The 12,861-nt window shown below is 51.3% G+C and overlaps 1 protein-coding gene across 1 annotated transcript; it reads left to right on the top strand.

The window, feature by feature from the left end:
* The first annotated feature begins 1,304 nt into the window (after positions 1-1,304).
* Positions 1,305-7,123, top strand: CSUI_002991 (uncharacterized protein). Its single transcript, XM_068063189.1, has 2 exons — positions 1,305-3,574; positions 4,172-7,123. The coding sequence occupies exons 1-2, from the start codon at positions 3,027-3,029 to the stop codon at positions 5,613-5,615; spliced, it is 1,992 nt and encodes a 663-aa protein (XP_067924835.1). The 5' UTR covers positions 1,305-3,026; the 3' UTR covers positions 5,616-7,123.
* The last annotated feature ends 5,738 nt before the right edge of the window (positions 7,124-12,861 follow it).

The following is a 12,861-nucleotide window of genomic DNA, read 5'->3' as shown; positions in this document are numbered from 1 at the left end:
TATGTGCTACACAGATCTCGTCTTAGGAGCAGCTTGTTGCCGCTGAGCGGGGACGAGAGAACGCTCTGTTTAGCTAGAAGAAGACTCATCCGGCACTTTCCTACAAAGGCAAGTGAGCCGCTTTGTCTGCCGGTCGACACACGACCGTCGGACCGTTCACTGTGTCAGCGCCCAGCTCCAATAGCGTTGGAGCAGTGTAAAGTTTTGGCAATAGGGACGGGAGCGCCTTTGCAGGTATACAATCTAGAGGAGTCCCACGGCTGTAGAGGGCTCTACGGTCACCAAAAGTCACTGCTGGAGCCGGGGAGCAGAGAGAGTGTGCGCAGAACTTCAGTCCGTCCACTTCGGACTTCTGGCCACACCGGAGAGACGTCCTGGTGACGGCCGCAGTGTCCCGCCTGCAATGGAAATGAAGGTGAGTTTCAGCTTCAGTGCAGCTGAGATGTCCCCTCCAAAGAGGAAAGTGCTGAGTTGCCCTGCGGAAGTTGCCGCCACACTTTGGTAGAGACCACTTAGTTCAAGGAGTGAGCAAGGTGCTCCAGTCCTCCTGAAAACATGAGTGCCGGCGTCCCGGGGCAACTGTGTTTGTCAGGCGTATGTAGGTTTGGGGAGTTGTAAGGTGCCGTAGCAAATCGTTGGGCTGGTGAACCTCCGGAAGTGTCAGCTGTCGATGTCGTCCTGCTACAGAAGCCAGACGACGTGTCACTGCAGGGGCGCTCTCGGCTCTAATCAGACGTTCCTCTGTCAAGGTGTGTGCGTTTATTGGTGTCTGTGGCTAGTTGTGTCTCTCCCTTTCAATCCCGTGAAGTTGCAACTCCTCCAACTGAGGAGATACATTTGGGACGTACCAGCTGCAATACCCCACGAAAGAACGGAGAGTGGCATACAGGTGAACCTGTGGTACTGACAGATCGCACATCTCCTCCCTCCTACAACCTTGCAGACAGACCTAAGTAGCAGCCACCCTGCCAAGAGAGAAATGGACATCGAAGCGCATTTCGGCTTGTTTTTAACGGGCTAAAAGAAAAGTCTCCCCACGCTGGGGAGTTATTTCCACCTTCGGTACTGTAGGCCCCCTCTCTCCGACCCTCGGCCCCAACCATAGAGTAGTCTTTGAACAGAGGGAAGATTTTTCTTCTTCTTTGCATGCCTTCGTGCCAACAGCACGCAGTCGAAGCAACGGTGAGAAAAGTTTCCAGCCTCCGCAGCGGCGATGTCGATGTACAACAAGAGAGGAAAAAGACACACACGGACGACAGGAGACATTGTCCTACATTGTTCACTGGCCTTGTCTCCTGGATAGAGACCTCTTCCTCCTGTCCCAGTTCTCCTGTAACAAAATGTCTCCACCCCTCCGTTTTTTTCCCCGTCTTCCCCATCGAGTGCATGACTAGCGGCTCACCGTAGCTCTTCTTTATTGCCAGCTAGCTACTAGGGAACTACGTTTTTCAAAAGGGCCGTCAGGCTCATGTTCAAACCTAGAAACCTTAACTAATCTTGTCTTCTGCTCTAAAAGATCGTGAGGGGACCCGGTGTAGGAAATGGATCTCAATCTGATTTTACGTCTTTTCCCGCCCTGGTGTCTGATCACTCGACGACGTCCCTGTCATCTAGCCCTTCCCATTTCTTCGAGTAGTTTTAGTAGCAAGAGACGACGGCATGGAAACTGCATTTCTTCAAAAAGATACTAAAGTTTTTGTCGCTTTTGTAGTTCAATAGGCTTGGTCACGGTGTTAAATGTCACATTAGCCTAGAACGATTTGTATGTGTCCTTCGTCTCCCTCCACTCTCCGGTCGGTTCCGTGGTGCTTTCCAGTGGACTTGTCTTCTCATAATCTCATTGTCAAGAATTTCCCCCGCTCCTGGTCTCTAGTCAGCGAATGGTATGCTCTAAAGCCTTTTCTTTCACGGTGCCGAGACTATTGTAGAGACTCTCCCGTCTCAATTCGTTGTCCCTGGGCAGATCTTTCTGCACCTTTCCTTGTGTTCCTGTCCCAGTATAGAAGAACACTCGACTTCGTAGGCAGCAGCCTCGTCTCTGTGTCGTTACGGATAGACAGTTATGTTCTGAGCTTGCTGTCCTACTTTTCGCTGTCCATCCTTTCCTGTCCAAGAATGAAGCGCATCGATGATATTCATCTCAGTCCCCTGTGTCTTTCAAATCATGCGGAAGCTGTGCATTCCTGCCCTGTAACGACAAAAAAGAGAGATGGCTTCTCTTTTTCTCCCACTGTTTCACGCGATAAGGGTGGTCACGATGACAGCGATCAACAGAATGATTTACAACAGGCCGGTGGGAGGGATGAAGAGGAGGGAACGTGTCGCGAAAGCAGTTCATTTGACTATTCGTGTCTACCTCCTGAGGTTATCGCTCACCTGGCCGCCTTTATAGAAGATGGAACGTCATTGCTTTGTATTGCCTTCACGGTATGTCACAAGCATTCTGAATTCTCATCAAGTACTACGACATCACGGTCGTCCATCGCCTGCCTGCTCGTCTTTCTAGGTAGATGGATAGATAGCTAGATAGATCCACCTACAAGAGATAAACAACCCTTAGCCAAGATCACAGGTTAACAGGGGGGCGCATGCACGTATGTTACTACGGGTGTGCTCTGGACGGCTCGGCTTTGCATACACACATACACAGGTGTGGCGAGAGAGAGACAGACACGGCGAATACTTCGAAAGAGAAAACAACATAGGAGGGTAAGTAAGGCCCTATTCTTTGCCGTTCAACCCTTTTGTCGTAGAACTCTCGGTATCGTCACCTGTCAAGGGTCGTGAGCATTCGGGTAGGACCAGGGAACCGACGAAGCCGTGCTCGCGGAGTCATGTCTTGCATACATTTACACAAGGGGGAAAACATGATTATCTGTATGTGTCCCCGTGATTTATGTAGATGTGTCTGTCTGGGCATGAGAAGCATTTTTGGGTACGCAGGACAGATAGGAGGCTGGCTGGTTCAGCACATTCATATGCGCTGTCGTTGGATGTGCTGTCAATGACATCAGTGTCGGTCATGGATGCTGGCCTTGGAGAAGGTTCTCGTTACAAGTTGGGTGTACAGACAGGAGAGATCTTCTTTTGCAGTCTCGCTCCCAGCTGATGGGTTCTCAGCAAAAGCAATTTCCATCTCAAAGGTTCTTACAGAAGACAGAGAACTTGAACATGAAAGGGAAGATTATCTTTCCTTTCTTTCTCCAAGCATTCTCTCCCCAAGAAGGTTCCGAAACCGAAAGACTGATACCTCTTCTATTACAGGTGTTGCGTTTCATCCCAATGCTGATCCTAAAGAAGAGGCATTCCATTCTTCTTCGTCACGTTCTTCGTGGCCTCCCTCCCTTACCTGTTCGTCTTCTTTCTGCTCGGCTGCGTCAACTGAAGAGTCTAGTTGTCTTGGTCGGGGTTCAGAGAGGGAAGAGGAAGAAACGCAACAGACGGAAACAGAGTGTGGCAAGAGACGGGGCAGAAGAGAGTCGTCAAGACAAATGAAGGAACATCATGAAGTTTATTTCTTACATGAATGTGTTAAGAGATCTCATCTTTTTCTTTACTGCTTCACGCACCTACAGTAGGTGAATGGCTGAAAGACAAAGCGACTTCCTGTTTTTCCTGGCCGCTTCCGGCTTTGTGTTCATAAGGACCAGATGTGTTGTTATGAGCCCACATTTTATGTGATAGTCAGAGGGGTGCTGTGATTGATATCACATGGTTATCAGCAGCTTTCAAGATTCTCTTGAATAGCTTAGTGGGTACGTACCTCCCTCTGTCTAGCTGTTTATTGATATGAGGCAAGAGGGGGAGTCTGCATCGATGGGGGCTGGGTGATAGGAGTACTTTTCACAGAAGCAAGGGGTGGAGGCACATTGTTTGTTCATCCTGATGTACATCTGTGCGTCTGTATATATACGTATGTATGTGTGACAAGATATATATATATATCTATGTATATATGTATAGAGATATGCGTATAGGTTTCTTTTAGGTGGGCTGTTTATGTGGTGTCGGTTTTGCTTCTTGCTGCTCCATACCGATGTCCCCAGATGTTTGGTTTTTGTGTAGACGAGGACTGAATGCCTACTTGTCTGCCGTGGTCTGATTCTTTTCGTGGGTTATTGACACTCCATCTTGTTCACTTTCTGTCTGTCTATGGTTTGTTTCTTTTCAGAGCCCTGCGAGTACACATTCGTGCTGTCACGCCATCGTTTGTCGATTTAGTCTCTTCTTCATGTCCCTACCTAATGGATATTATTCTCCATACAAGGAATCCCCTAACTTCAAACCTTGTCCTTTCTCTTTGTCGCAAGCTTCCTCTTCTCTATATTCTCGAGATATGTACGCCCAAGACTGGGACTCGGAGGAAATGTATTTCCTCAGTCTCTTCATGTTCGTCAGTGACTATGTCTACTTCGTCAATCAGCAACATACCTCCTTCTTCTTTTTCTTCTTTTCAAGATGTCTCTTCTTGTTGTTCTTCTTCATGTAGGTCACCCTGGCCCATCTTCTCTCCTCACTCATCGTCTCTCCAGTCAGTCCCGTTCACACCTTCCTCATCTTCAATCTGTTCATCTCACGTGTTGAAGCCAGCAAGTCCAATAAGGAGAGAAAATGAATTTTTTGTTTCTTCTAAGGCATCGCCGTCATCCACAATATTTTTGAAGAAATCGAATACAGACGGCAAGGATTTTGTGGACGGGAAATGTCGTCTGTCTAAAGATAGTGCAAAAGATCCGGAGAAACCAAAGTCACTGCTTCAACCGATATATGCTGTCACAGGCCGTTCAAGGTCGAGGGTGTGTGATGAAGATGGTGCTGAGAAGGAGCGATGGACAGGACGGAGAGCGCAGATGGTAAGAGCTGAAGAAGGTCTCTCTACAACTTCTTCAAGACCTTCATCTCCCACTCCCAAAGAACAGAGACAAGAGAAAAAGACAACCATCACCGGGAAACTAAGCCAGGCAGCACCGGTAGCAGAAGAAGTCCGAGAAGATAGGAAGGAAGAAAGGAACACGGTCTCCAGATTGGCATGTCCCCGACGGGACAGAGAAAGCGGACGAGATGAGAGAAAGGCGGCGGACTTGTATGGGAGGGGATACTCAGGTGCGTTATCACTAGGTGAAAACGAAACCTTTGTCCTGAGGACACGCGGCGGGGAATATTATGGCTGCCGTTGCTGTAGGAGAACCTTACACCGTATATGGAGAGGAGAGGAGAAGAAAGGAAGAAAGAAGTTGACGGAAGCTGAAGCGGGGAGAGAGAATCGTTCACTGCAGGATAGTCGTTTAGCAGAAAGAAGAACAAGGCAATGCGCACGCGATCACCCTTACGACTCTAGCACAGTCCTTGGCACTCCATTTCACCTAACATCAGAGCATCCGGATGCTTTTGTTTCCCGATCGTCTGATTCTTCTTCTCTTCTTCCCAGAGAGGAGAGACGTCCATGCCAATGTAGCAGGGGACTGTCTGGAGGCGTACCAACGTTCCCATCACTATGTGGGCACACAGAACGGAAAAAGAAACAACTCAGGCGTTCCGATATCCGAAGCTATCTCAGCTTGTGGACAGAGGTCATTGATCTCTCGTCTCTTTCTACTTGGCGACTGAACGCGTAGTGGTGCTTTTCAAGTTTGCCAACGCCAATGAGATAAGTGGTTTTTGCTACCTGTTTTAGGTTTGAGTACATGGCTACGTGTATTCACGGACGTGAATCTACATCGAGCGTAACGAGTGCAAAGCGAGTTAGCGAGACTTTGCTTTCTTGCATACGTCCATGCAGGGAGGGATACGGTCGGGATATAGCAGTCTTCGTAGGAAGGGTCGAGGCCACGCCCTCTGACAACTGCGGAATCACAAAGGGCAGGAGACGTTTGTACGAACAACACACTTTTGTATACTCTTTTACCACTCACGACGTGACACCCGTACTACGCAATGCCCCGAGAACTCAGGCAGGCCACAAAGGACTCGTCGCCTTACTGAGCGTCACGAGGCAGCTTCTGCAGCTGATAGCCATTTACAACTCTCGGGGCTTCATTCTGAAGAAGATCACTCCCGCAAATTTCGTGCTGAAGGGGTCCGGGGAAGTCCTCCTGACAGGCTTTTCGCTACTTTTGGAAGAGGGCAAGATCTATTATGAGACAGAAGCAGGAGAGGTTGTGACCGAGGCTCCCACCAAAACGGCAACGAGTTTCCGCCCCGACGCACATCAGAATGGCTTACAGCTGGCAGGTATCTTGTTTGGTCTGTGGTGTGACGGCCCTCCGGCCGATCTCGAAGCTGCTGCGTACCCACAGCCAGACTTTTCAGCCTGCATTCCCGGAATGCCACCATCAGTCCCCCGCCTCATCGAATCCTTGCTTGGGGCTTCTGGAAACCCAAGGATGACCCCCTTGGAGGCTCTCCAAAGCCACGTGTACGGCCATCTGGTTGGGGAGTTACGCGAAGTGGAACTCACGGAGGGGAGGGCTTCAGACTAGGGTAGAGACTCGGGTTGATGCTCCGAACTGAAGAGCACCTTGGAAGTAGTCGGGCATCGGCGGTAGACGCCCGAATGCAGTATCACTTGTCAGGAGTCCGGGCGAACATGCAGTGGCGTGTGGGCAAGTTTGTCTTTTAGTTCCGCGTGGCTGTCCGATTGACGCGAGTTGACGGTACGGAATAGCCCAGGGCCGCCGCCGAACTGGAAACTCCACCGCTCAGGGAGACGCTTCCGTAGGCGGCTTTGTGCGCTCTCTCCACATCGTGCGAGGAGCAGAAGCCTTTTGTAAATTCTGGGTGAACTAGCGAGTTAGGCGCACCGATTTCTCGTTAGTTGTCATTTCATGAACGAGGCCCATCCGGATTTATTGCGCGTGAGGTTCCTACTGGTTTAAGGTGTTTCATGGGGTCACTGGTGTAGAAGGAGAGACCAAATGCTCTTGGCGTGAATCACTTGCTTGGGCATTATCTGTTTCTGTTCCCCTCTGAAAGAGCTCTCTTGATACCACGTCCCATCTCAAAGCTCGGAGTCGTGCGCTTTCTGTCTTCTTTTTTATCTGAACGTTGTGAGTATCCGGTGCTGACTCGTTCAATTTATCGTTATTAGTTTTTCTCCCGATGCATTCTTTTGAAATACTGCTCGTCGCGAAACCCATGGCAAACTCATGCGAGAGCTCTGGAAGGTCCCCCCACTTCGTTTTTTCCCACAAGTCCGTACAACGGGCTGGCGGCAAAGGTACTGCGGTCATCTCAAGCAACCATCGGAGGTAACTGATTCCGCGTTCATGTCCTCGAGGACGTAGGAGGGTAATTCTCGAGGAGGACAACTTTGGGGGCTATACCGGGCTGGAGCAGGCATGCAGAGAGGTGTTCGGAGAATCCAGATAACGGAGCATCTATTCTATTGGTGACTTTTCAGACCGAGACTTCCCTTTGGAAATATCGCTCCACACGGCGTCTTTGTGTGAGCCGGCGTAGTCTCGAGGACGCATCCACAGGGAAGGGCAAATACTAAAACTGTGGTAAGAATGAGTACCAGTCCACCGTGTGCCGCGGTTGTCGTCCTGAGGAACAGAGTCGGGTAAGACGCGGAGCTTCAGGTATCCCCAGGACACCCTTTTGTACTATTCGAGGACGGCGAGATCATCCTGCCTAGACATACGTGTTTACGGTGACTTTGAAGCGGATTACCCTCGAAGCAGAAAAAGACATACGCAAGAAAACCTGTCTCTCCACATCTGTTTCTTCTTTGAGAATGTTCTTCTCGGTGCGCGTTTCACCGGGGACGCAGGTCTTCCGGCTGGCACCTCACATAGTACGTCGCTTGTCAAGAAAAAGTCGAATACCCTTGCCATTCTGTTGAGCCTCATCATCCGTTATTGACCGTCGAACAGTAGCCCCGCCCCGACACTCGGTCCTTAGCTAGAACTCAGTACCACACTTGGGGCATCACTACTCAACGCCACCCCCTCGATCTGTTCGCACCCCTGTAGCCAGGTCAGCAGACCGGCGCCGGGTAACATCAAGAAAGGTGCCGGTGAGACTTCGTACCCTATGACATGTAGTGTGGCACAGCGAATCTCATACCTACCTCAATCGCAATTGACTTGACAGAATGGTCTCCCCTTGTCTGATCAGGTACAAGGAATGCGTAGGGGTGTCGTCTCCTGCGCAGGTCGCCAGTCCGGCCTGGCTTCTTGGTGTAGCGGCCAGGAACATCTCAGGCCCGTGCAGTCAGCGCAGCTGTAGCGGGGTGTGGTGGGCTCTGGGAAGGCGAGTGGCAAGACAAAAATCCGTGCCGCAAGAGCAAAATGCCCACCCCCTGTTCGAAGGCGTAGACACTTCAGTATCGGGCTACACAGACAACCGCATGAACCGGGACAATCTCTGGAAACAGCTATTGTAGAGGTGCCAGTAGGGCTTGTGAAGCAATGGCTGATCTCGCGATGAGCACTAGGGCAGCTGGAAACTAGCAGCTGTCTACCTGGTCCGTAATCCTAAGCCTCATGGAAATCGCCCCGGCCGATGACAGCCTCAGTGAAAGGCGAGGGAAGCACCAGTGTGTCTAGCTAAAACCGACTAATAATGCAACCGCGTGTCCGCGCCTTTCACTCTCCAAGAAAGGCAGTGGGGCAGACTCAGAATCTACACACGAGCGTTGTGCTCGTGGCCTTTGCCCGCGCTCCCGGGTCGCCTGACCCTGCGCACGGGGTGGCGAGCCAACAGGAGTCGCTAGCCCCGGTAGAAACAACGGAGGAGAGAGCTGCTCAGTTGGTTCTTTGCATTCAGCGCAAAGCCGCGATTGCGTCCACTGCATGGGGCCACTGGGAGCTTGGGAACGAAAAGGCCTCCTTCGAACCGTTCGGGGTAGAATAGTAAAAAGTCCTTTCGGAGTAGGGTGCACCACGACGGAGCGACGGCCCACTGCGTTCGCATTCGCCATTGTGCGGCGGCCTGTGCTTCCTTGTTCTGAGCACTCTCCTAGGTGCGACTCCGGCGAAGAGGTCTTTAGATACGTCGCGCAAACTGCCGTGGAAATACGGGGCAGCTTCTTTCGCTGAAAGGGATCCTCTCATCCCCGAGGTCACTGCCGGAGAAGCAGACACGGCGTCTGTTGGCACCCAGCGAACGGGGCAGCCGCAACGGCGTTTCCTGTCACTGTTTGGCCGGCTGTCTCTCCGAGGTCGAAAAGAAAGAGTCGAGGCATCCGGATCCTCTCGGCTCTCTGGGCAGTCCCGCTTTTTGTGGCAGCGTCGGCGTAGGGAGTCTGTGGATCTAAGACGTTTTGCCAAGTCCTTCCGCATGACCGTGAGGAGGATGTTTCTTCCCTATATCTTATCTAATCCCAGGGACTCCCCAAAAATTGTCTTCCCTCACTTCGACAGGCACGAGAAACTTGTAGGCACCTGAATGCAGTATCATTTGTCAGGAGTCCGGACGAGCATGCAGTGGCGTGTGGGCAAGTTTGTCTTTTAGTTCTGTTTGGCTGTCCGGATGGTGCAAGTCAACCGGTTTTGAGGAGACCAGTTTCGCCGCCGGACTGGAAATCTCCGTCGCGTGGCGAGACGCCCGTGTAGTTGTCCCTGCTCGCCATGTACAGCTCAAGCGAGAAGGAGAAACATTTTCCAGTTCCTGTCCCGACTGGCGGGATTGCAGCTCCCGGATTGCACACTAGGTGTTCCTTCATGATAGAGGATCCCATCGAATTTCACTGGATGTTAGCTGCCTGTTGGTTGACGGTGTTTCATGGTGCCGTGGACGACAGGGACTATTCTCACGGAAGGGGTGATGAAGATCTTCTTTACAGTGTTTCTGTTGGCCCGGCCATAATGCCGTAAAGGAGGAGGCAATGCGCTGGACACCTGAGCGAGAGCTTTCCCCTTACATAAGCAGAACCTTAAGAACTCGAGACGCCTTACAAGAATAGAGAAGGATGCAGCAACACGCAGCTGTCTGGATCTTAAAACAGGGTGTATTCCCTGTTTGTATGCACATGCGTATATCTGGGTATTGGTGAATCAGTAATTACTCGTGTATATGCTGTATCGTGAGCTGCGTAACCGTGTCCGTCTCCGTCCCGCCCTTCGACAGGTAAATGCGTAAGGGCTCGTAACTCCTGCAGACCCGTACCGATATGAGTACATTGATACTATAATATATTTAGCCGGTCGTGGCAGACTGGCAGCGACAGACGGCAAGACGTTTTGACGTTTAAAGGAAGTTCCTTCCGTGGATGATTCAAATGTTACAGAAAGGTTCAGTGATCCTCTCTGGCAGATGATTTAGACACGGAGGCAACACACCGCCTCGCGGTCCTTATCTGGTGCCGAAGTGGACTCAAAGAGGAAGCCTTACACGACGAGCACAGAGGTAGTCAACTGTCGGGCATGGTGCAAACACGGGACACTTTGCTCGAAACAACGTATTACTCGAAGCGTTAGTCTTCTTTAGCACCTCATTCGAAAGTCATAGCAGTGCTGTCCGGTCCGTCTACTTCCGGCACTAGTCTCGTCTCTTTCCTCGCTTATGTGGTTCGATGTACTCGCGGTCTTGGAAGATGTCAACTTGAGAGGGTCCTAAATCGCGAAAGGGGTCGTCCTCGTCTTCCTCGGGAGGGGGGGAGGCCTTCCTCACCTTGTGCGGGACAACGGGAAGACTGGAAGTGTTCTGGTGGGAAGGTGTGGCATGGCAATAACGTGAGATACTGCGGAGACTGAAACTGTCTTGCCGAGAGTTCCACACGTAGGGGTAGCGGTAGTCCGCGTCTTTTGCAAGAGGGAAGCCCTCCTCCATCACGACGTCCAGGTACCAGTCGGTGACATCTTCCATCTCGACGTCGACCTCGGGGTACCAATCCATCTCCATGGCAGGTGTGGAGTAAGAAACGTTCTTACCTGAGCTTGTCAGAACTCCGAGTGCGCTCCGTAGCGAAGCGCAAAAATGTCGAAGGGAAAGTTGAGCTAAAATGCAGGGGGCGTCTGTCTATCAGGCTTGTCACAACTCAGACTCGGGGTCGGCTGTGAAAGTTCTAGAAAAAACGAATCTGGAAGGCACAAGGGAACCTGGACGCACGAGAAAGTCGTCTATCGTGGCTTGTCACAGCTACGAGCACGCACGGTTGGTAGTGGAAGTGTCGGCCGAGCAGACAGTTGGAAGGCCCGGAAGTCGGTGAATGCGAAAGCGCGCCTCTCGCCGCGTGCCACACCTTGAAGGAAGTCGGTAGTGAACATGCCGCGAAACGCAATCTGTAAGGCAGGGACGAAGCCGAAGGTCTCCGACTACCACATTCTTTATACTCAAGTCGCTCTCGCGTCCTTCTTGCGGTGCAGTGTTGAGGGGAAGACCAAATGCTCTCGAAGTCAGTCATTTCGTGTAATCCCCATCATCAACTTCTGTTTGTATCTGAATGCCATAGAACGCGGCGTCCGGTGTCCGAGCTCGGAGTTGTCCACACTTATCCTTCTAAACTTCCTAAGGACCCGATACTAATTCGTTTGTTCTTGGGCATACATACATACACATATACTCCCGCTATTTCTCCCGATATACTGGGCGTAGCGGCGTGCTCGGTTGTTGGGCCTTTACACTCACTGGAAGTGTCTCAAGGTCCCGCTTCGTCGTCTGCTCGCAGAAGTTCGTAGCACGGCTGGTGTTATGGGTACAGCGGTGATCTCAAGCACTGATCTCAGGAGGACACGATAAGAGATCTGAGTCTGTCTGTTTTGCCCTCTGAAAGACGTGGATACGTCCTTCTTTAGGGTGACAGGTCTTAACTCATGTCGTGGTGGGGGTGAAGCAAGCATGATGACGGGCTGGTTGACAGAAGCATGCGAAGGGACGCCCGGCAGGGGGCTTCTCGAGTGAGGGGTGCCCGGAGTTTTGCAGGTGTTGTGTCCTCATTCAAGGGCCCGGCCACTCTTTCTGAAGAACCGGTGTCCGTGCCGCGCCACGGCGGAAAAGGCCACCTGTCTTTCGAGCCAACAATCACACGACATAAAAGAATGCGTTCTGTTTTGCTATGGGTACCGGCTGGGGGAAGATGCCAGCGAAATCTCCCTCTTGTTACGCCTGATTTATGTCACACAGTGTTTGTGAGTACGGCGTATGTCCGCCCCATTTGCCAGGAGCATACCAAACCAGTACGGGTGGCCTCCCTTTCGCACTGATGGAAGTCTATCGGACTGTGTCTGCTGCGAAGAAGCGCGGGGTAACAAGGGTCTGAGACCAGCAGCGGTAGCGTAAAAACGCGCTAGCCACTATACGAACCCCTCCTCCAGTTGTTAACTCCAGAGATGCGGGTTGATAATTGCTTGGCTCATTAAAATTCTCGGCACACGCCGCCACTAGTTCATAGTTACCCTCGTGTATGTGTGGTATATTCCACTCAGTTTCGTCTTCCTCACAATCATGTTTTGCCCTCATAAGGACAGCTACCGTCACTTCATCAGTATAAGCCCTTCTAACTTGAACGTGATCATCCGCACGGACCTCCTTTTCCTTTTTTCCACCCACTGTAGGCACAGTTAGCGGTAGTGTGTTAGGCTCAGCCCTCCCGCGGTTGCAATGCTTTTGGAGGCACCACCTCCAACAAGGGCGAGCTCTCGGTGATTTACAAGACTCCTCAACAGCGTTCGTGACAGAAAATGGTTTCTTGTGCAATACTCGTAGGAGCCGACTGAACGAGTCTGCGAGAGCAAGCACTTCCCCTTCGAACTATGTGGCCACCCAGTGACCCAGTGAAGTACGCTACCTACGTACCTGTTTACCTGCCTCTTCAGAGAAGGGGAGAAACAGTGTCAAGAGCCCCCGACAAAATCACAAGCAAAGAAAGGAACATTACTCAACTGAAAAGGCCTTCACTCTGGGTTGGAATGGATATTG

The sequence above is a fragment of the Cystoisospora suis genome, assembly GCF_002600585.1.
Source record: "Cystoisospora suis strain Wien I chromosome Unknown contig_1260, whole genome shotgun sequence".
Lineage (NCBI taxonomy): Eukaryota > Apicomplexa > Conoidasida > Eucoccidiorida > Sarcocystidae > Cystoisospora > Cystoisospora suis.
The sequence above is the reverse complement of the archived record's forward strand: the minus strand, read 5'-3'. Positions and strand labels throughout refer to the sequence as shown.